Source organism: Anser cygnoides, chromosome 18, assembly GCF_040182565.1.
Source record: "Anser cygnoides isolate HZ-2024a breed goose chromosome 18, Taihu_goose_T2T_genome, whole genome shotgun sequence".
Lineage (NCBI taxonomy): Eukaryota > Metazoa > Chordata > Aves > Anseriformes > Anatidae > Anser > Anser cygnoides.
In genome coordinates, this window is record NC_089890.1 from 5,867,480 (window position 1) to 5,889,768 (window position 22,289).

Below are 22,289 nucleotides of genomic sequence, written 5' to 3' on the forward strand. Positions count from 1 at the left end.
TACAGCAATGTTCCTAAGATGCAAGATGAATGGAATTGGTTGTGATTTTCTATTACATCCTGTCAAAAGCTTCTTAAGATCTTACGTGTGTTAAGTTCCTCATAAGGTGCTCCTAGAAATGAAGCGAGCCAGCACTACATGCACCTTTGCATGGTCACTGACGTGCAGCAATTAAATAAGGGAACCTACCAGCAGAGTCTTGAACTTGGGTAGGAAATTCGTTACCATTTTTGGCTTAGAGAAAAAATAAAATTTAATATTCAAATGCTGGAAATGCTCATGTGCCCGGAGTGAATGCTCTTATCATTGGACTTCAGGCAATTCTGATGTTGTTTAGTGATCCGAAATTACCTCCTAGACCCAGAAACTTTTCCTGATAAAAATTTTACTGAAACTCTAAAAAATAATAATAATTTTAAAAGTCCAATACACTGCATTTTTTTGAGTGTTCTGGCCCTTCCTTCTCTTCTTCCCTCCCATATGTCCCAAATAACTTCCCAGTTTGCCTTGTGCTAGCAGTGCTAGATTACACTGCCTCTAATTTTAAGAGGGTAAGATGTTTACTTAATTCTGCCAAATTCTGCTTTGTGCTGACTACCAATGCACGTTAGTAGTAGGATTTTTCTTCCCCCCATCCCTCCTTTTTTTTTTTGTTAAACATAAATGCACATTAGTTGATAATGTATGCTTTTAGTTTGAAATTGACTGCATAAATGTTTTAGTAATTAGAACATTTTAACAAGCCCCACTGGCTCCATATACCGTTTGCTCTGACCAATAAGCTTATACATGTTTTTAAAGAAAACAAATGTGTGGGAAAAAATGCTGTTTGTTTTTTGCCAAACCAAAACATTAATCTGCCCTGCTAGTGAAGTTTCTTGGCCGTGCCGTTGACTGCAATTTCAAAAGTGTCATCTGTGTTTTTCAGTTCTTCCATGTATTAAGAATCCAACAGCAGTTCCCTTCAAGGTTCAGTAAGTTCAAATGTTTAGGGGGCTGTAGCCACAAGATTTGGCAAACCACTCACTTGTCATGTTGATAAAAAAGGAATTGTTTCTGCCTCTTTAAGCTAGTATCTAAATGAAGGAGTCAGATCAACTGGATTTTAATTATAAAGTCCACATTCTTCTTGCTTGCAAGTGAATAGCTTCATGGTGTTTAGGGTTTTCATCCGATTTATTTAGAAGATGAGATTGAGCTGCTTCCATTTTACCAATACTTGAATTTGCTTGCTTGTTGTGCTGTTCAAACCTAATCGGTTAACTTGATCTTAAAAAGAAAATTGAACCTTTCTGTGTTTTTGACTTCCCATAAGCAATTGAATTGAATAAGTGTTTGTTGTTGTGTGTTTGTTGTTGTTTGGTTTTTTTTTTTTGAACTACTTAAGTTGTGGAGTGTTTTTTTTTGTTTGTTTGTTTTGTAGATGGCAAGTTAGTTTTGAGGGCTCCTTCATAAATGGCAAAAACTTACACCTTGTAAAATCTATACCTTTTAACAAGCTTGTTTTTTTTTACTTCAGATACAGTTACAAAAGAAATAGTAGAATATTTTGTGGTCATGCTGTTTTAACAGTTCAAATTCCTTTTATTTGTTCCCACTTATTTTATAGCTTCAAATGCTTGAACTTAAAATTTGATTTGCTACATTGATTTGTTAAGTTCCTTAGATTGAAAGTGTTGAAACTTAGAACAAACTATCTTTAATACAGACTGAAACCATCTTGTTTACATGATTACTTTTGCTGTAACAAAGTGAGTATAAGGACCTAGATCAGACTAACGATAATACCATCTGTGGAGTGGGAAAACACAGGATAGGTAATATTCATTCCTGAAAACAGCTTTTACCCATTCTCTTTCTCATTATCTATTTTAATGTTAAGAAAGAACCACCCTTGACAAACGCTGAATACTGTTCGTGTTAATCTTGGCCATTGTGATGTGGAAATCTGTTCTAAAACACCGTAAATATTAGTGTAAAAGATTCTCTCACTTCTAACTACCCTCATTTTCTGTATTCGTGCAGAGAAGGAACTTTGTGGTTTGTTTTTTTTTCCCTTGCCTTCAGCTCTTGGGTTGATGGGGGGTATCTAGGCACTCAACAAGAGGCCAAGTCATCTTTGCTTCAGGAATTGAGAAGGTTAAAAGTAAAATCATCAGATCTGTGACTCTTGTAGGTGAGTGTAATTCACCTGCAATGACTTTGGTCAGAAATTTAAGATTGATATAACCACGTTTGCTGAACTTGGCCGTTGTTTTCTGTAAGGTTCCCATCAGATTTTTAATGAAAACCTGTAGGACATGATGCCATTAGCCTTGAGCTGGACTGTGCTTTACCTGTCAAATAGTTCCATTGAAATAAAGAGAAATACTGAAATCAGAAGGTCTGAAAATGAGGAAATGTTATGGATGGTGGATACATCAAAAATGGCCTGTGTGGGCCTAATCCACTGATCCGGAGTGGGATTTCCTCATGCCTTGCAGGTTTGAGTTCGACACAGTGCTTTGTAAACAATAAATCAATGCAAGTTGTTTCTGCGAGTGCATAAAAGGTGTAAGAACTATAATTTATTTTATAATAAATACTTCTGCTCAGCAAACAGCGAATGTAGCTATTAGAGACTTTCTCAAATAAGTGATTTTAGACTGCTGAGTGCCAGCTACCGATGTGGGAGTTGAGCTTTTAAAATGAAAAGACTGAATTCCTTTTGAAGATTCTTCTGAATGCTGTTGACACTTGTGCTCGGAAAGAATACAGAGTAATTTAATTCATTGCTTCACTTAAAGATAACGTTTATAGTTGCAGCATTAACCTTGGTTGGTGTGCAGACTGCTAGGCTGGAGGTGTTCCGCTTGAATTTTTTTGGAGATGTCACATCCTGTCGTTAGGTGTGTGGAGAAAGATTGCGTGGGGAAAAGCTGGATAGAAAAAACGCCTGGGTGAAAGGGAGCTCAGGACCAGGCAGCTGGTTTGTCTGGGTGCAAGGACAAAGGGACAATTTTGCCCTTGGCTACAGTTTGACACTCTACCAGATTCAGTCAGAATTATCTGCGGACGCTGAAGGGCAGAAATGTCATTTTTATGGCGTGCTATATCCTCAGTCGCTTTTTTTTGTAATTGACTGCGTATACCAGTGCTGTAATAGAGCTCTTAAATCCTGACCCCAGCCGAGATGGCATACAAATACCAGTATTAATACTTGTGTCTGTTGTAAATAGAGGACTGTCCCGGCGCCTCACCCCGCTCCTCAGGCTCCGGCCTGTGTGCCAGCCTCCTCCCTGCGGCCTCGCACCCCTCGGCTGGCCCTGCTGCTCCGCTGCCCGTCGTTCCCTCTCCCTTGTTCCTCTGACCACAGACATCCCTCTGCTTCTCCTCCTGCCTGCCCAAATCCTCCCCTGGCACGCTTCTCCCACAGGCTGCCAGCAGCGATGGCAGTTCATGCGGGCAGGGCCTTCCCAGGCCAGCTCTGGTTCTTCAGGAGCTGGCACTCAGTTTTCCTCGTTCCCTTGGAGTCTAAGGGCTTATAATTTCCATTTGCAGCTGTATGCCCTAGACATACATTTCTTAAGGTTTAAATGTTGCTGTAATGCGTGCAGAATCTTGTGTTTCCCTGCCCTCAGCTTCCTTCACTTGCCTCTGTGACCTTTACAGGTGGCTAAGGGTCCTCTGGTGAGTCCAGACCCCCTCATACACCTCTTTTCTGCGTCAGAGCCTTTTTCTTTTCTCTGCAGCCAAAACTCTCCCTTGGCTGGACTAAAAAATGGCCCATTTGCTACAAAAGCAGAGCACTTTTCTTTTCCTCGCCCAGGAATTTGTGAGTCCTTTGCTCTTCTTGGGCTCTGTAGTTTTTCAGACCTTTGGCTGCTACCTGACACCAGCGTTCCCCTGTTTTGGGGGGAAAGGCAGGGATTTTATTGCTCTTCAGACCCTACAAAGAAGCAAGCGGAAACTGGGTTCACTCGAGCTGCAGCCGGCGTACTGGAGTGGGACGCTCCCAGCTCTGGTCCGGGAGGCGTGTGACACAATCCAGACGTCGTTTACTGGCTCCATATAACCTGAGGCATTCACACATAAATTCAGCCCGAATACATAAGCTTATATAAAGAGGATCCTTAAACTATCCCAGCTAAAAATATTTGTAAAATGCTGGGAAACGTGGTGGGGTTTTTTTGTGCATTTGGATGCTCTCTTCCCTCTGATCTCTGTTACAGATGCATACTGGGGTCATCTGCATGTTCTTGTGGACGTTTTGTTCATGAGATGTAATTTCCTTATGGGGTTTACAGGATGGACAAGCATTTTGGGTCTGGATTCTAAACAAAAGGCTAAAGAGATCAAAAATACTCATGCAGGCTTATCTGAACCTGTCTGGGTTGGTCTTCTTGTTAGTCCCTGCACACTTTAAGTCCTTACTTGTCCAGAGAGTGATTGTTCAATTCAGTAACTAATGTCTATTATTTATTATTAATTCAAAACATCTTGTGCATGATCTCTTTCCAGTGTAACAACATACTAGCTTCTCCTGCATGAGGAAATACACGTTAATCTGTTTTTCATTATTGTCCAAAAGATTTTTCAAAGGGCAATTCATGTTGCCTCAAAATTAAAGGCTATAATTAATAAATCATTTTCCATTTATTTATATACATACACATTTAGTTATTGTGATCTTTTACTGCATTTCCTTAAGTGTGCATGCAGAAACCTAAAAAGCTGTTGAAGAGTAAGTCAATGTTCAGTGTAATGATCCAGTGTCAAGTGTGCCAGTACTCCTGTGTACTTCAATTAACCATCTTTCCCAGCAAACACCTGCATAGAAAAATGGATTTTCTTTGGGATCAGCCAAAAAAACAAAACCTGACTTTTCTGCATTGGCAGGGGAAGGGAATTCCAGTATTTCACAGCTTTTACTGACAATGATCTGCTGCAGATTAAAAACAAAAAAACAGACATGATGGTGTTGGCAGATTGCAAAAGGACTTACTGGTTAAAGCTGCTGTTCATAGGAGATGAGGATCGTGTTTATTGCATCCATATGGTCCAGAGATACAAGACCGGCAAGTGTCTGGGGAGAAGTAATATGTCTTAATATATTGATACAGAACATACTTAAAGCTATGTAGGCCCTTTGGCCGGTACCTTTCGCAGGTGGGAGTATCACTGAAATATTTGCCCATGATTCAGTGTGATGATACAAATGATTGCTTAACCATCAGATCCATTTGTGTGAGCAAAGTCTTAGAAATGCTGAAATTTGTAAAGGGTTGGAACTGGTAGTTGGCATCTAGCACACATATATGATTGATCTATTTTGTTCTTAACTGTATAGTTTTCAACCCTTTGATTTCCTGTTCAACTTTGTAAAGTGCATTAAAAGCCTGAGTCTAAATTTAGTTTCATTAATTTCTGTCAAAAATCTCTCTTCTCTATAATTTAAAATCCTAGGTCTCTTTGGCTTCATGATTTTTTCTTCTAAGCAGAATTTAGAGCCAAACTTCTAGGCACGCTGAAACAGAAGAATACATGTTGTGCACATACACAGGTAGTTGACTGAAGAGCTATAGCCTCGGACTTCTCCGTAATAATCCTTTTGAAGCACTTTTATGTCTAGGAAAGGTGACACAGCCCTTCTGCAGAAGGTTTGGGAGTAAGATCTAATAAATATGCTCAAATATCGACATGCCACTTCACTGGTAAAAGCGAACAGGCAAAAAATTTGGAGACTTGCGAACCAGTCCAGAGCTGAAACCCAAGAGGATTTCACCAGTCAAAAGCTTAGCTGCTCAGTCTTCACTGTGTCCTTTAAAAAAAATAAATGTATTGTTTGTATGAATGTTGCAATTGTACAGACATGAACTCATGTAACATTCTTCATGTGATAACAGCACTTCTGCTCTCTTGTTCTCCCAGGGCTGATGAAATCGAGATGATCATGACAGACCTTGAAAGAGCAAATCAGGTAGGATTTAAAAATCAGTTTCTCATAAAATTCTGAATATGACTTTGTTTTTTCCTCTCTTCTTTAGGATTTCATGACAGTTCTTTTATATGCACTTAGCAGTTGTAACTGTAGAATAAGAAAATACTCAAATTTAGAGAAAAATACAGATCTTTGGGGATACTCTTTAAGTATTACATGCACAGAGGATTAGTGTTTGCCATATATTTACCTTCTAATAATTTAAATTTGTTTGCCACTATAGTTTTTCTTGGTTTTAAGTTTCTAATACCATTTCACTTGTCCCTACTGAGATGTAGCAGCTAACTGGTTTACCTAAACCACATCTCAATGATTTGTACACAATTTTTACATATTTGAAGAGTGTGAAGTGGCTTCCACAAGAACTGTGAATTTTCAAATATGTCATTTTATCCAGGTCAGCTTATGTTCAGCTGCTGGTCACCAGCAGATCATCACATTGGAAGCTTTACAGAAGGGATTAAAAGTAACTTTCAGGCCTAAAAGTGTTTGTTGTATGTATTACATTCAAGATGCATTTTACAAGGATTTGTTTCAGAAATACTGAAAAAACATCCTTCGAAAACCAAGATCCCCTAATGGTATTAGTGGGATTTTTTTTTTTTTGAGCCAGACTCTTGCTACTGTAATCTTTTCTCCTTGCCTGAGCTCCTTCCGTGCACCTCCCATCTCTGATGTGTCCTTTCTATCAAGAACCAGGATAATAGGTGTGATGAGGCTGTGATTATTGATGCAAGGAAACTGAAATTGCAGTGGTGTGAGGGCAGGTTGATCACTGGCTGAGCAGAGAGGGTAGCAACACTTGGGTTATTAGAGGCAACCATTATTTTTGGTTCATCCTGCTGCTTATCTTCTCCTCACCTTTCCTTTGCTAGAGGAGCATCAGCAGTGTCAGGGCAGCCCTGAGCTAGGGAGGCCTGACTCCTGCCACTGCTACAGCTTCTGGAGGCTTCTCTGGACTTCGCTTTTTCCTTTCTTTTCTGACATGTTTTATTGGCATGTTAATTTTTAGCAAGGGTCAGATCAGACTGTGCCATGCAGAATAAAGAAACTCCAATTTGTTCCTGCAGTGCTAATTTGTTGGACTGTGAAATGTCTGCTGCGTTCCCTAGCAGTGCACACACTCCTGAGAAAGTGGCACAATTGTATAGAACTATTTTAAAATAAAAATTGGAAAAAAAATAAATTACCAACACACGAGCAAAGTGCCCTTTTGGTCCATTCTATACACTGAGTAACTGTACAAGGTGATGAGGAGAATGCGCATGGACGTGCAGATTCCCAGGTGGTACATGAAACAGGTGATGGTTTCATAGAGAGAAACCTCAACCAGGCGTTTCTTAGTCAGAGAGCTTCATTAATCCATCTGTCAGGTAAGGTCAGAGATTGCAGATCATAAGTCGCTCAGGTTATGGTTTTATAATCCAATTTAAGTTTACCCAAGAGCAGCTTGCTTCCAGTTGCACAGAGGGAGGGATGTACAGTCATGGGTTGGGGTTAAGTGGAGGATTGTCTCTTTAGATAAGTTAACCAGTCATGAATCTTAGCCTCAGTCCTTTTATTCCAAACCCTGGCCTGCATAATATCTTGTTATGTGTGATTGGATAATCACAGCAACTATATTATCCTTTACATTAGTTCTGTATAAATTGGAAAAATATGAATGAGGCAGAAGGCAGATTTGTAAGTTGTTGGGTTGATTATACAGTCAGTAAAGGAAAATTGAGTTTTGTACAGTGGGTTTTTAGTTCTGTCAAAGATCTTTTGTAGACAGCATTAAATATTTATGAAAGTGCTAGTAATTATTTGAAAATCCGTAGACTTCTTAGAAATGATGTAGGTGTTAAAAGATGTTTTGGTAGAATTATTTTGTAATTTCTGCAAAGGCAGCACATTTTTCAAAGTTGTAGCAATGATTTACCTAGTAGTTTTTTTTTTTCTCTGAACAGAAAGATTGTTGTAATTAAAGAACAGGTATTTCTTATTTCCTCGTTGCCATACTAAAATGGAAGATAACCATTTACATAGAAATGCTGAAGATATTTTGCTATCTTACTGGAACAAACCTGTAATGATTGTTTTTTTGTGTGTTTTTTTTTTTTTAACTTTATTGGTTTTTTTTTTAGCGAGTCAAAATTTGTAACTAACTGCTTATGTGCATAATCCTTATTTCTGTTGTAATTTGGTAAATCCTGGATTTGTACATAAACATCAGTGTGCAATTCATCCAAACTGCTGTAATGCCAGTAGAGGTGATTCTTTCTCCTCTTTGCCCATTTTCCTCTCCTGTCCTTCCCAGTCGGAGCTGCCATTTACCCGTCCCCTCCCTAGCATCACCTTTTGCAACTCGGGACCTTTCACTGAGTCCATTGAGCTCACTGACTGCAAAAGAGCACGAATTTGGGGTGAGAGGGGCAGGTTCTTTTTCTGTGGGATTGGGAAGTTGATGCAACTCACCAAAACCTGGGACAAGCAGCAGCAGCAAGGGGAGGAACACGAGGAGTGTGTAGGAGCAGGGAAGGAAGGGCGAATTCGCTGGTGGGGAGCAGCCGCTGGAGTAGCACAGCTGGTTGCCAGACCATCCTGATAGTCCTTATTTGTGCAATGCTTTACCTTTATACAACACTTCTGTAAATTATAGCTAAGTAATCTTTGCAGCAGCCTCACTTTACAGTTGGAAAAAAAAAATGAAAGAAATTAAATCAAGTGCACAGGCCAAAAAGTGAGTTTGCATCAGACTGAAGTGTTACAATTGCAGAAACAAGTACTTAACATAATTATGCATTTAATAGTTAAATTAACATTTCCTTTTACCATTTCAGTAAGTACTTATTCCCCATTATTAAGGCTACCTTTAAAGAGTAATGCTCAGCATGACTCCTACTCTGAGGCTAAATAGACTGCCTTGCTGATTTTGATGTGATACTTTGCTGTTCTGGAATTAAGACTGACCCAAACTGGACTGGGATTCACAGTAGGAGTTTACAGAACTGCAAAATGTTTCTGCTGAAAACATGGAATATGTTTTCTCTAACTTCTTAAATATCAGATACTTTGTGAAAATCCCCTTTTCCTTTATTGCCCCTTTTAAATCCAGGGTTGATGTTCATGAACTTCCTTTGCTTTACATGAGGCCACCCTCCTGACTTAAAGAGGGGTGGGAAATGCTGCTTCCCTCTCCAGTTGTACAGAGATGAGTGGGTGAGTGTACTCATACTCATCCAGGTTTCCACATTCAGGCTGATGGAAGCTGTGGGGAGTGAGTTAATGTGATTCTTACCCTCACGTCCTGTTGGGTAAAGCACAGCAGCTGCATGGACCGTCCTTGGAGTCTTCGGACTCCATCACCTCTCTTCTCCCACTGTTTTTTCTTCATTTAGATCCTCAAATTGTTTCATGCAGGAGCTTTCTGGGCTTGTTTGGGTGCTATCACAACACCGTCACCCCCAGAAGAAATTACTAGCTCCTAGAAATAATTACCTTTGAATACCAGGAAGCTTTGCAATTTGCTGCTTAGAAACAAAAACGGGTAGTGACCAAAAAATTATATTCCTCTTCATTGAAATTTGGAGTATAAGTTGAATTTTGCCCCAGACTGTACCCCTAACCAAAGAGAAATAAATCCCTGGCTTGAGCAGAGCGAGCTGCCTGCTGGGCAGAGGAGTCTGGAGGCGGGTGCCCTGGTGCTGGAGGTAGCGATGCAGTGGCAGCACGGCTGTTCAGATGACAGACCTTCATCAGCTGCTAATCCAGACACTCGGTACGGGTAATCTAAGAGCTCGAGTGGTGTTCTGCAGCAGGGATAGTCTTGCTCAGGCTGGCAGAGCTCAAAGAGAGGAACTCAAGTACAGCAATTTGCACCAACTGTTAGGGTGAGGCAGGTCCTGGCAAGGATGCGGGTGTCAGCGGTGGTCTGCTTTGAAGTCTGGAGAGGTATAAATCAATACAAAAAGTACAAGACTGGTGCATAAAAGTGGCTTCTTCTCATGTGTCTCCGTCAAGAGGAGCAATTAAGTAGCTCCATAATGAGTAGCTTTAGCAGGGGTGTAAGGTCTGAAGGTGTGCACCCAGCAGCCCCCTCTTGCTCGAGCAGTGAGATGCTACTGCATCGTCTGCACAAGGGCAGGAGGGCTGAGGGCAGCAGCAGCTGGCTCTGCAGGATCTCTCTGTTTCTCTGTCAGTCCCCGAGGTTGTATGACTTGGGTCTGTGAAGAACCAAAGTCAAAATATAACTACATGCAATAGGCGTTGCTCATTTTCACTTTACTAACCAGCCAGCTCAATAGCGAAAATAACCCTGAGAGCTCACCCTCACGTTTCCATGAAGATTTAATAATCCTCTAGTTTGGGGAAGGGACTCATTTTATTAAGATTTCATTTTGCACAATAAATCACTGCATATTTTCTGATATGCTACGAAGTATAATAATAAATAATTAAAACTAAACTACCCTTACTTGTCAAAATAAATGATTTATCATAGTTTGGGATATAACATCGCTGAATTTTTTATTGTTTGATTCCCAGAATATTACCATTTTCAATCAGTGAAGTTAATGAAGCTCCAGTGTACTTTCCTGCATGTACAACAGTTACAGTTGTGTGAATGTATATTTTGTATAAATATTTATGATTAGCTCTTTTCTGTACCTTTTCAAGTTTATACCTTGCTCATAAGTGTTTATGGCAGTAAGTTGTAATATTTGGGATGACAAATTTATTCAAATGAATTATCCTGTTTCTATATTTTATCTAGCAACTTGGAGTCACCCAGTTGCACATGAGAAACACTGAAATTTCTGCTACAAACAGTCACTGAGGTTTCTGTTAAAAACAATCATTTCCGTGGTGTGAAAACAGAAATACTTGGGAGTGTTTCATTTAAGAAAAAGATGAGTCTCATTTTAATGTTTTAGTATTGAGCCTAAGTTTGTAGTTTCATGTCATTGATGTATCCACATCTGCTGACTTTGTACACTCAGTTCACATTATTTAGAAAAAAAGAGTCTTTGGACTTTGTATTTTTTAATCCTTAGGAGAAAATCGACTTGCAAAAATGTCTCAGATACAGGTATTCTTAGATTTTGAGAGTAATAACAGAAAAAGAACGAGTTATTTTTTCTGTACACTGCATTGTGGAAGTTATAGAAAAATAATTAATGGTGTTCTTTTTTTTCTTCTGTGTTTGTGCCATGTTATCCCTTTGGAAAAGCAAAATGTTTCCATTGATTTTTCTTTCCATATTCACAGTGCTGATCGTGTTCCCAGATTTCTTCTGCTTATTTTTTGGAGGGAAAAAAAGCAAAATACAGGAACTTCTGTTATCAATAAAACAAGACCAACTGCTCTTTCTAAAATACATAACCATTTTTTAGAGAATCTGGACTGAATCAGTAGCATGTATTCCAAAGAAATAGATTTTCAGTTCTATAGAGGAAAAACTAATGATTTTTAACATTTGTTTAATCAAACTATCATTACAATAAGTAATGAAACTATCATTACAATAAGTTAAACAGCTGTAGAAGAAGAAGCAAAGTTGTTGTAGAAGTAGAAACAGTCTTACTAGGTCAGCTTTGCAAGAATCCTGTTCTCAAGGTGTTTTTTTTTTTCTCTTTTTCATTGGTTACGGTGCCTTCCTATCTCTAACAAACCACATTGGAAAATGGTTTGTAAAGATATTCCCGCTAAGTGAGATTGCTATAAAATATGTATGTTTTCAAGCACCAGATGGAATAAATTCTCCTCTTTCACTTAGCAACACAAATGCAGCAGAATATAGGTGGTGGAAGTACTGCACAGGGGAGTGATGCTCTGAACCACCAGTGGTAGCAAAACCGGTGACAAGGCAGTCCTTTTTGTGTTCCCATGAAGATGGATATTCATCTTGACACGATCCTTCATCTGCACCAAGGCGAACACAGATAGTGCCAAAGTATTTGCTTTTTATTTGTGACTGCCTTTGCAATGAGCTAGAGCTTCTGCTGACGTGGTATGCCACAGCTCTCCTGAATTTGGTGAAGCTATGCCATTTTATAGCAGATGAGGTCATTCACTTAATTCTGTGATTTAATTTCACTGTCTGTAAAATGGGAATAATAACATTTACTTTATAAAGTGCGTGGAGATCCTTGCATGGAAAAGGACTGTATAAAGGCAAAATATGGTTAATATTATTTTCATACAAACACGGGAGTTTCCTGTAAATGCTTGGCTTTCAGTTGGGAATACATTTATCTGGCAGCCTTTCAGTGTGGAAAGAAAAGCAGAATAGCCTGGAGACAAGAATGAAGACAACCCAACCTCTTCTGTTTGTTGGTTGTTGTTTTGTCTTTTTTTTTTTTCTTATTTAATTCTCCATTGCTGGAAAAAAATAGGTGGCAGAGCCCTGGAGAGTCTTTCATGTCACAGATTTTCTGATAACCTTCCTGTTGTTTTGTGAAAGCTGGGGAGGTTTAAAGGTTTTGAAATAAATTTGTGTATCTCAAAAGTGAGAAAAAGTTTAAAGCACATTGAAACAGTGTGCCTTAAATGATCTTGTACTCCAAGAAACATGGCTTTTGTGGTGGCTTGCAAGTAAGACGGCATGAACTTGAAGCACTTAAAACTGAGCATGATGATTACTGCCATAACTGGGCTCATTGATTTCAACAGATTTACTTGTGATAATATACACCCCTAGCCCATAGGAAGAGTGTGCCACGTACAGCCCTGGATTTAGCATGTAATAAGAAAGCATAGTTTGCCTCATGGAATTTTTAAGGGAAAGATTATACTTTTTGCTTGTAAGTATCTCATTTTCCTATTCACACCACTGGTCTTTGATCAAATTAACATTTTACTGTGAGTAGAAGAGCACTCAGTTCACGCTATTCATTATCTTGTCAAGAAACAATGAGAATAATTTAAACAGAATATATTGTGTAAGGCTTTTTATTTTTTTTTAATTGGAAAGCACACAGCAACGTTATGATCATGACCTACTGGCTTCACTGGGAAGAGTGTAATATTTACATACTATATTAAGGAGAATGAATGTATTTTGAAATATTTTGTTACCAGGGAGGGAACTCTAGGCTTGAAAATGAGCAGTATAGAAATCAGGAGGAATTGCTTGACTGAGGTATCCAGAAAAATGGCATTTTCTAGATAGTGTTGAATTTGAGTGGTCTTTATCAAGGCCAGGACTGTGGCAGTCGTAGACTTCAAGGTTCGTCTAGGCTTATCATAGATTCTGAAGTAAGAAAGAGAGTGTTTTAGCGCTGGATGATGAAACACAACTGTACTATGGAATACATATTTCTCAGCTAAAATAGGATGTTTCACACAAAGAGAAGGTTGTGTGAACTTTCCAGTGGCTCTGAGTTGTGTAAGATTGCTAGGTTTTAGCCATTTTCCATACTGGGCGTCTGTCTCTGGCTGCATACTCTTTTTTTTTATTCAGGAAAAATTGTTCAACCATTTCTAAGGACAAGATTAGGAAAAAAAAAATCTAGTTTTTCCCACATGTTAGGAGTCGTTCTTGCTGTTTTGGTGAGGAGCCTGCTGTGCCCAAATTTAAGAGAAGGGGCTTGGCACTTGATGAGGGAGGGTTTGCCTTTTTCTCAGGGTTGTATCTTCTGTTGCTTCAAGTAGCAAGGAAAAAAAAAAAAAAAAGCCCCAATTTTGGCCGGTCTGTAAATGTCTGAAAAAAACAGAGTTCACACAAACTCAACAGAATCTGGTTTGAATTTGTGGGCTTTGATGTCCGTGTCTGTCCCGAGCACACTGCTGCCTATAAGTGCGCCAGCCGGGTGAACATTAACCAGCCAGGTTTCATTTCTTTTCGGTGTAATGAGCCGATGCCATTTTGACGTGGGGCACTGGCCGGGAAGGGGGACAGGAGCAATGTTGGGGTGAGAGCGGGAGGACCACAAGGACCAGGAGGTAGAGAAGAAAGAGGCTGTGCTGGGGAGGCTGGAGTGAGAAGGCGCAGGGAGGAAGGAGAAGGACCAGGACAGGGCTGCTTCGAGGAAAGTTGGAGAAGAACCAGCGAGGTAAAGAGGAAGGAGGAGAGCATCAGGGTAAGACAAATTTTGGAAGTTTGTGTCTGTTTGTTGGGTAGCTCAAGGCACAAGCTTGCTTTGGCCAGCTTGCAGCTAAAGGCACCATTAAGTTCTCAGGAGACCAAAATACCACTTGATTTTGATTTTAGAAGGGGACAAATGCCAGAAAGACTTTAGAAGGGGACAAAATGACAAGCAGAGAGGGGTGGGAGTCAAAGAAGCAGGATGAGGATTGCAGAACACAGGGTGCGTGTCCTCCTGCCTGGTGGGCAGCAGCAATACTCAGGGGGTGAGAAATGGGGCAAAACTCAGGAGCCGTGCAGCAAGGTCTGGAGGAGCCAACGTCGGCACCACCACGCCGAGCACCTGGCTGGAAGTACACTGGGGTCTGGGGAACCCATGTAGCTCAAAATGGGGCTTTGTGACAGCACATTCATTAATGTTTCTGAAGCGCTTAGGTCCTGTAGTGGGGAAAAGCAGGGTAAAGCCCAGGAGGAAGCGATTAATTCTGTCTGCAGAGGAGGGTAGGATTAGTTTTCAGTAAATAAGCCACAGAGGTCACACGCTGAATGAGAACAAAACAAAATATTCATTCGCTGAGCAATATACATCCTGAGAGTTGTATGAGGTAGGAGGTCTCGTTGGAAAATAGAAATAGCATCGTAGTGGGGAGTTACCGATGCCTCGCAAAGCTGTGAGCACAGGGGAGGCTGAATATGCTGGCAGTCTCGAGCTGGGCTTTTCAAAACTTCTAAGTGCTCTATTTTGAAACCATACCATTCTTTTAATAGGTTTTTGTGTGTAATTTATAATTTATATTGCAATAGCACCCAAAAGTGCTTTCCAGACGCTGAACACATCTATAATTCTGACTCTAAAGAGCTTAAGTTCTGGGGGGGGAAAAAAACACAGAAAAATGGACCAGTATTTCCCAAACAGAATTGCCCAAAGTTTCCGTTGATGCATTTTTAACAATATGTAGTATGAAATCTTGTCTAATATTATTCACAGGATTACAACAGGTGTTCTGAATTGGCTGGGGAGGCTTTGCAGAAAGGGCAGCTGACAGCTTACTGTATATGCAGATGTAACATCTATTAGAAATATCCTCTGTGGTTTGCTTGCATGCAAGCTGAATAGATTCTCAAAACAATGCTGCTGTGAATAGAAGCCATCAGCAGAATTGCTTAAGGCTGCAAAACCCATTACTTATACAACAGTAGATGCAAGAGCCGGTACCACGGTGCAGTAACTTGTCCTGCTTTGCTGTAGTTGCTTAGCCGTTATTCGATCAATATATTCGTGTCCATATCTAACGAAATGCAAGAAAATAAATTATTTCAATCCATATTGTTAGCTCAGTTTTTATCCTAATCTTATGCAGTTGCATAAACAGCATAAACTTTCTCTTTTTCTGTCTTTCTTGTTAATGCTGCTACCATTTTATTCATGCCCACAATAGGTTGCATCCCGTGCTCTGATTATTAGAGCCATGTTACTGTTACTTTTTACAATCACATTTTAATTACAGCTGTAGAACCTATGCAAAATCATTTAATATAATGTTGTGAGCAAATAGCGCAGATGATGTACTTAGTCTTTGATTGCTGTTAGTTTACTGATTGATTAAACATGCAGGCAGAGGCTCTGCTTTGACTAGTAAGTCAAAGACCATGCACGTGCAGAAGGGTATGCAGGTTTTTATACTCACTATGTTTAAATGACTTTGGTTTTCAAAAGGATTAGCTGAAAAAGAGAGGAGTCCAGCACACAGAAATACGACAGTTTTGGTGGTTTAAAAATAGAAGTGTGATTTTTTTTTTTTTCAATTAGGGAAGGGACAGGACCCATCAGTGTAAAGGGCAAAAGCTAGCAAAGAGAAGTTCTGGCCTTGATTGGGGGCGATTAGTGGGTTTGGAAGGTTGATGATATGTCTTGGAAGTGGAGATAACTGTGGGATTTTAGCTGTTTTCTGGTGAATGTGTGGTGTGATTTGCATGCAGCCCAGGTGGAAAGCAATGATTACTCAAGGAGGTAAGCAGAGTGTTTTGAAAAAAGAGTGAAGAGACTGGCCAGAAGGAATATATACTGTAAAAACAACCAGGTGTTGTTCCACTTGTCTTAACAGAAGCTAATATGCAGTTATGGAAAAGACTTTGCTATTTATTGCCTGAAGTTACTGATCCATCTGTCTCTACCCAAACTCTTGTACAGATAATCTTTCCTCATAATTCTGCATTTCTCCTTTCAGTTATTACTCAATATTTGTATGGCAATTTCATCTGGTGGCCAAGTCACAGGCTTATTAGATACCGTGTAAATCCTCAGCAATTCGTAACTGATCTGTGCAAAATTGTCAGTTTAGGGTTAAATATTGTTGAATAAATAGACCTGCTGAAAGAACAGAATCTAACAATTCATGTTTTGGGAAATAATTACTGAAGAAAGACAGCCCACAACATTGTATGTGTGTTAGAGAGAATGGTCAGAATATCTTTTAATTCAGCATTTACCCATGAGAATTATTCCCATGAGGAACCTTGCAATAAAATCTGCTTGGTCTATGAGAATAGAAAGAAATTGAATAAAAAGACTCCATTTCCACTTGTATTTATTCAGTCTGGGAAATTCAGTGGGCCGCAGCATTAGTATCAGCAGGGGATTCCTTGCTCCTAGCGTTAAATTACTGTCATAATCGCTCAATTATTTCTTCCTTGTACTGTTTAAAATAAAAATCCATCACATTCTATGTTTTTTTCTAACATTTATTAGGTTGAGTGTTTAGGAAAATCAATTATATTCAGTCAGGCATGAATTGATGAATGTTCTTGTAATAATTGTCAGTTGTTAAACTGAATGTACTTTCTCTTTTCACCCCTTTTCATTTCCTTCAGAGGGCAGAGGTGGCTCAGAGAGAGGCAGAGACCTTAAGGGAGCAGCTCTCGTCAGCTAACAAATCTCTCCAACTCGCTACGCAGATCCAGAAGGCACCTGATGTGGTGAGAGAAAATATTTACTGACTCTTACAGGTTTCTGACATTCCTGCAGTACAGCTCTTTCAATTTATGCTCGCAGCTATAAAAATATCTGTTTGGAATAATATTTTAACTGAAATGGAATTGTGTTCCTTTGGGATTGCAGTTTTGTTAGACTTCTAAGGGGGTTGGTAGCTGCAAAAGACCATGAAAAGGACAGAAATCGTTCTGCTCCGTGGTGACCAGTATGATGATCTGCTGCTGCCAGACCAGACAGATAGCACAACTCTTAGAAATTATTTCATGTTTATGGGAGCTTCAGCAGAGGAAAAATGAAGCAGCAATGCTGTACAACAAAGAGTGTCCTGATGGGCCATTAACACATGCGTGCCTTGAGCACAGAGCTTTAGGCCAAGGGGCTTTAACCAGTTTTTTCGAAACGGCATTAGTGGGTCTGGTTGCATGCCCATGTCTGTGTTTTCTTATTCTTAGCATTATAGGCTGCCAGAGAAACTGGAAATGAAAGTCAGTATCACTCGGTTTTTTACTGAATATACCTAAACTGAAAAACACACACAGAAATCCAATAAAAGAAGCTAGGAAATTGAGAATATATCCTTTACTTCTGAAGGCTGGGCTGACCTGGTGGGCACGGAGTGCTGTTACAGGACCAGCAGGGGAGGGACGGGATGGTCCCCCTCTGCTCTGCCCTCCTGAGGGCCCACAGGGAGTGCTGCATCCAGGTGTGGGGCCCCCAACACAAGAAGGATGTGAGGCTGCTAGAGCGGGCCCAAAGGAAGCCATGAGGATGGTCAGAGGGCTGGAGCACCTCTCCTGTGAAGGGAGGTTGAGAGAAATGTGGATGTTCAGCCTGGAGAAGAGGAGGCTGCAGGGAGACCTCACTGCGGCCTTTCAGTACTTAAAATTTAAAACTAAAACGGTTTTAAACAGTTTTAAACTAAAAGAGGGGAGATCCAGGCGGGGCGTGAGGAGGCGATCCATCACCTGTGGGTGAGGAGGCCGGAGCGGGCTGCCCTGAGGGGCTGCAGGTGCCCTGGGCCTGGAGGTGCCCGAGGCCGGGCCAGGTGGGGCCCTGGACAGCCTGGGCTGGCAGCAGGGGTCGTGCCCATGGCAGTGGGTGGCACTGGGTGGGCTTTAAGGGCACCCCCAACCCAAGCTGTTCCGCAGTTCTGTGACTCCAACTGATCCTGGGTGAACAGGTATCACAGGTGAACAGGTATTCTGATTTTTGTTTGCCAAAGGAGAAATTGGATTTAGATGTAAGGATGTGATTAAATTAAGTTTGGTCTACTTCTAAGCAACAAATTTAACAAACAAATCATGCTCCTTATGTCAGCTTTTTCTTGTGAGCCATATATGTGCTTGACACTGGTATCAGAAAAACACGTGGTTGCCTTTAAAATATGTTTGGAGAGAATGAGTAACAAACTGTAAGTCCTCCAGGTATGTTTGGTCACCTATTAATATGACCCAGTATTTCCTTAAGGAAGTCAAAAGATAGAAAAGCAGGCTGCAGAGCAAAAAATAAGAAGCCTGAATATCATTTGTAACTCTGAATTACCTGCCTCTTCCTATCTTGTGTCCTAGTCTTATCATTATTTTAACATTAGGTCTTTCTTGTATTTAATAGTACTTCTGCACTTCATTTATATTTAATATGACAACTACTGCAGGATGAAAATGATCATTATCTATCTTATTGCAGACTCTACGTTCTAGTCTCAATAGGCACAAGCAGCAGATGATTATACAACTTGTGATGTTTCATGCAAGCAAATTAGAGGTTTTTTCAAGTTAAAAGTATAATTCAGTGTAATAGGAGAGCGTTGTTAACTGCTGTTCGTACATGCAGCTTTCTGTGAGGCACAATGGTATGTAGTCACTGAGAATCAAGCTAAGTGTTTAGCAGATATGGAAAAGGTATTTTGTTGTGCCTGTGTTTTCCAGAAAGGAGGGTATGGAGTATATTTCAATCTGCTGCAATGTCATCGTGAATTGTAAGGAAAGTGCCTGGGTGACAGCATTGGTGGGTTGAAGTTTCAGCTCTTTCCCCGTAGGATCTTTGGCATAATGCTTACAATCATTGTTTCTCTCTTGGTAAATGGATTCGTTCCTACCTCACTGGTGTTTTGTGAGGAACAGCCATTAACCTTTCTAAGCTGCATTTTAGGCTTTTTAATGGAACATGCGTTCAGCATTGGGCTGCCTCGTGCTCCCTGGATCTGTACAGGGGTTTCCTTGTGTTCCTCGTGGAAGAGAGGTTCAGAGCTCTCCAATTATAGCTATTGATCTCTTAACACAAAAGGTGACAAAAGAGCTGGAGCAATCAGTCTGTGTTAACTTTTCTGAATAGATCTATCTTCTTTCCTTTTCTGCCCTTTCTTACTTCTTGTCCTACTGGAAGGTCAGTCTAGCGAGGATGTTTCAGGCTTGAGGACAGATTTTGCAGCCATGGGAAACTGGAAGAAGAAAGATTCTGGTTTAGGGAAGGGAATTGTTAGAAATGGAGACCATAGGCAGGATTGCCTTGTCTTATAGGCATCACATGTATCTTCATTCCTGTGGAGAACAGGCTTCAGTTGCTAGCAATAACATAATAGTGAATAATTTTCATGCAAAGAGCAAGTTCATTGGAAATAGCAGTTTGGGGCAATTTTTTGACAATTTCTCTTGAAATGTGTGGCATACATATGAAGAGCCAAAGGCACATGCCTCTGCTGTTCTTGATTAAGAAATTCTGCTCCATTACTTCAGAATATTTTATCTGATTAGTATTTTGTTAGCACAGATTTTCATAGTTGTCAAAGCTCTTGGACTATTAATAATAAATAGATATAAATAGAGTCGTTTGACTTTCACTACTGCATCTTTCCAGTACACTTACGAAATAGGGAGATTTATTTTCTGTATTTTACCAAAGAGCTGTCCCAGGGAGTAGAAGGGTCCATCCTCTGGATTCATGCAGTCACAGGAGTACCAGGTTTAGGAGTTGTTTCTGTCACTCATGCTGTCCCATGCCATGCTTGGTCTTTACCTAACTGGCCTGAATTCAAGCTTGTTGCCTTTATTTATTTATGTGATCTAATTCTATTTTTTTTTTCACATCAGGAGCAGGCCATCGAGGTGCTAACACGGTCCAGCTTGGAAGTAGAATTGGCCGCAAAGGAGCGGGAAATTGCCCAGCTCGTAGAAGATGTCCAGAGACTACAGGGCAGCCTCACCAAGCTGCGGGAGAACTCCAGCAGCCAAATCTCACAGCTGGAGCAGCAGTTAACCGCCAAGAACAGCACGCTTAAAGTAAGGCTCAGTTCTGTGCTCAGCAGCTTTCGAAGGATATGGCTGACATACCGATATTGGGTTTTACTAATGTAAGCTTTCTGTGGTTCTCAGAGGCACCATAAAAGCTATTTACTTCTCAGGATACTGTTGAATTCATGTTTCTGTGATGTTTTATTTTAAGTGATCACAGTTTTGTAGAAATTTAATTTGCCTTTTTCTAGTTCTCATTGTTTTGAAATTTGTTTTTGCAGAACATGGAATTACCAATGGAATTAAAACCACCGCCACAAAAAAAAGTTTACCATGGATAGGTAGTGAAATAGCTGAACTGAAAAATTAAAAAGGCACAGAAAATCCTTCTTATGTTTTAAAACTTAACTCCAGTTCCAATGGTTGGTACTGCAGATTTGCCATGGCTGTTTATTGTGCTCTAGCTGAATTTACCTGCTACTCTCTTTGGCTCTCCTCCCATTGGAAAGGGGAAGTGTGTCATTTAGAGCATGAAAACAAGTGAAATTAGGACACAAAGAGAAGGCTTTTTAGGCTTAATAAGCATTTAAAATTTTTTTCAACTGTTGTTTGCTGCACAGTAATTCCCGTTTATAATTAGCAATCCAGTCCTATGCTCGTTTGCATACCAGTAGCACTGCACTAAAACTAGAAGAGCAGAAACATTTAACAGTTTTGTGAGTGACCTCTTTACCTTTTGCTTCAGCAGCTTTACTTTCTTTGTTGCTCTATCCCACACAATTTTGATCTATCAGTAAGCATGAGAAATGTTTCCTGACATCTGTTATGAATCAGTTTCTTCTAACTCCTGTCTCTTTCATTGTTCTACCATCTCTGAGCTTCAAATTGTAAACAAGATAAATTTATCTATTCCATTAAAGACTTCATAGTTTTGTAGGTTTTATAGTCAGAGTTTTTTGAAAGCAGGAGGCTGATAGTACCCACTTAGCTCTAACTGTGGCGTGGGTAGCTTTCCTCTATCAGAATGATTTAATGCTCAATTGAAACTCTTACAAATTGTTCTAATTCTGATGTTATTTAGAGGTTACTAGTTTTGCTCTGGTGTAGTATAATTTATGTGGAGGGAAATATCTGCTAGGGGTGAAAGTTGAAGTGTTGCATTTAGTACACTTTCTACATCTATTAAGACAGCTTTGCAGAATTTCTGTGAAAATTCAGTAGAGCAAAGGAAGTCTGGGTTCCTGTATCGATGGTATCAGTCTCTGCCCATCTGTCACCATGTAGGCACACTCTTAATGGGGGAGGAAGGAGCTGGTCTGGTACTGAGGGACAGATTTTTCTGGCTACACCCATGTTACGGGACTTTTTTATTTTCTCATAAAGCCTGATAGAAAATATCTTGAGACCTTGCACTTGACAGATTTTCTTGGAATAAAGCATGTTCCTGTTGAGGTCAGTATCAATTTAGCCATTAACTTCAAAGGGAATAGGAACATAGAAATGGCAGAGCAAGTCTTTGATTTCCATTTCGGTTATCTCCTTCCATTTTCTCATAGGTTTGCCCAGCTAATGCTCTGTATTTAGGTTCCTGTTGATCGTGTCTGATGCAATGACTCTATTGATAAAGGTTTAGTCATTTCAACCCTCTTTAACCTTATTTGTTGCACTATAAAAATATTTAAAGCGTACATTTTTTTTTCCCCAAAGCGCTAGGAAAGCCTGTGTCTGAGATGTGTTGTACAAAGAACCAAATCTCAGTGGTGATGTGTTGATCTTATGTTTGATTATAGAGGAATTGCTTCTAAAATAGCGAAGATTGTAATGGTTGCCTCCACAACAAATGAATCACAGTTTCACAAATTGAAGCAATGTTCTCGGACCATATCTTGGGGGAATTCTCTAATACCCTATGACTTAATGAAACAATACAGAAATTCTTCCAAAATTATTGCTTCTTCATCTTCATCTGATCTAATAATCAAAATATGTCCTCTAGTAACAAGACTTTTCTAACTGTAA

The 22,289-nt window shown here is 40.0% G+C and overlaps 1 protein-coding gene across 12 annotated transcripts in view; it reads left to right on the forward strand.

Moving 5' to 3' along the window:
* CUX1 (cut like homeobox 1) overlaps positions 1 to 22,289 on the forward strand; it is a 268,876-nt gene that overhangs the window by 165,983 nt on the left and 80,604 nt on the right. For all 12 annotated transcript variants that reach the window (XM_066979728.1, XM_066979718.1, XM_066979720.1 and 9 more), the window contains exons 9-11: positions 5,911 to 5,959; positions 16,920 to 17,024; positions 20,130 to 20,318. In XM_066979728.1, the coding sequence (XP_066835829.1) occupies positions 5,911 to 5,959; positions 16,920 to 17,024; positions 20,130 to 20,318 (343 nt within the window). The remainder of the gene's footprint in view (positions 1 to 5,910; positions 5,960 to 16,919; positions 17,025 to 20,129; positions 20,319 to 22,289) is intronic.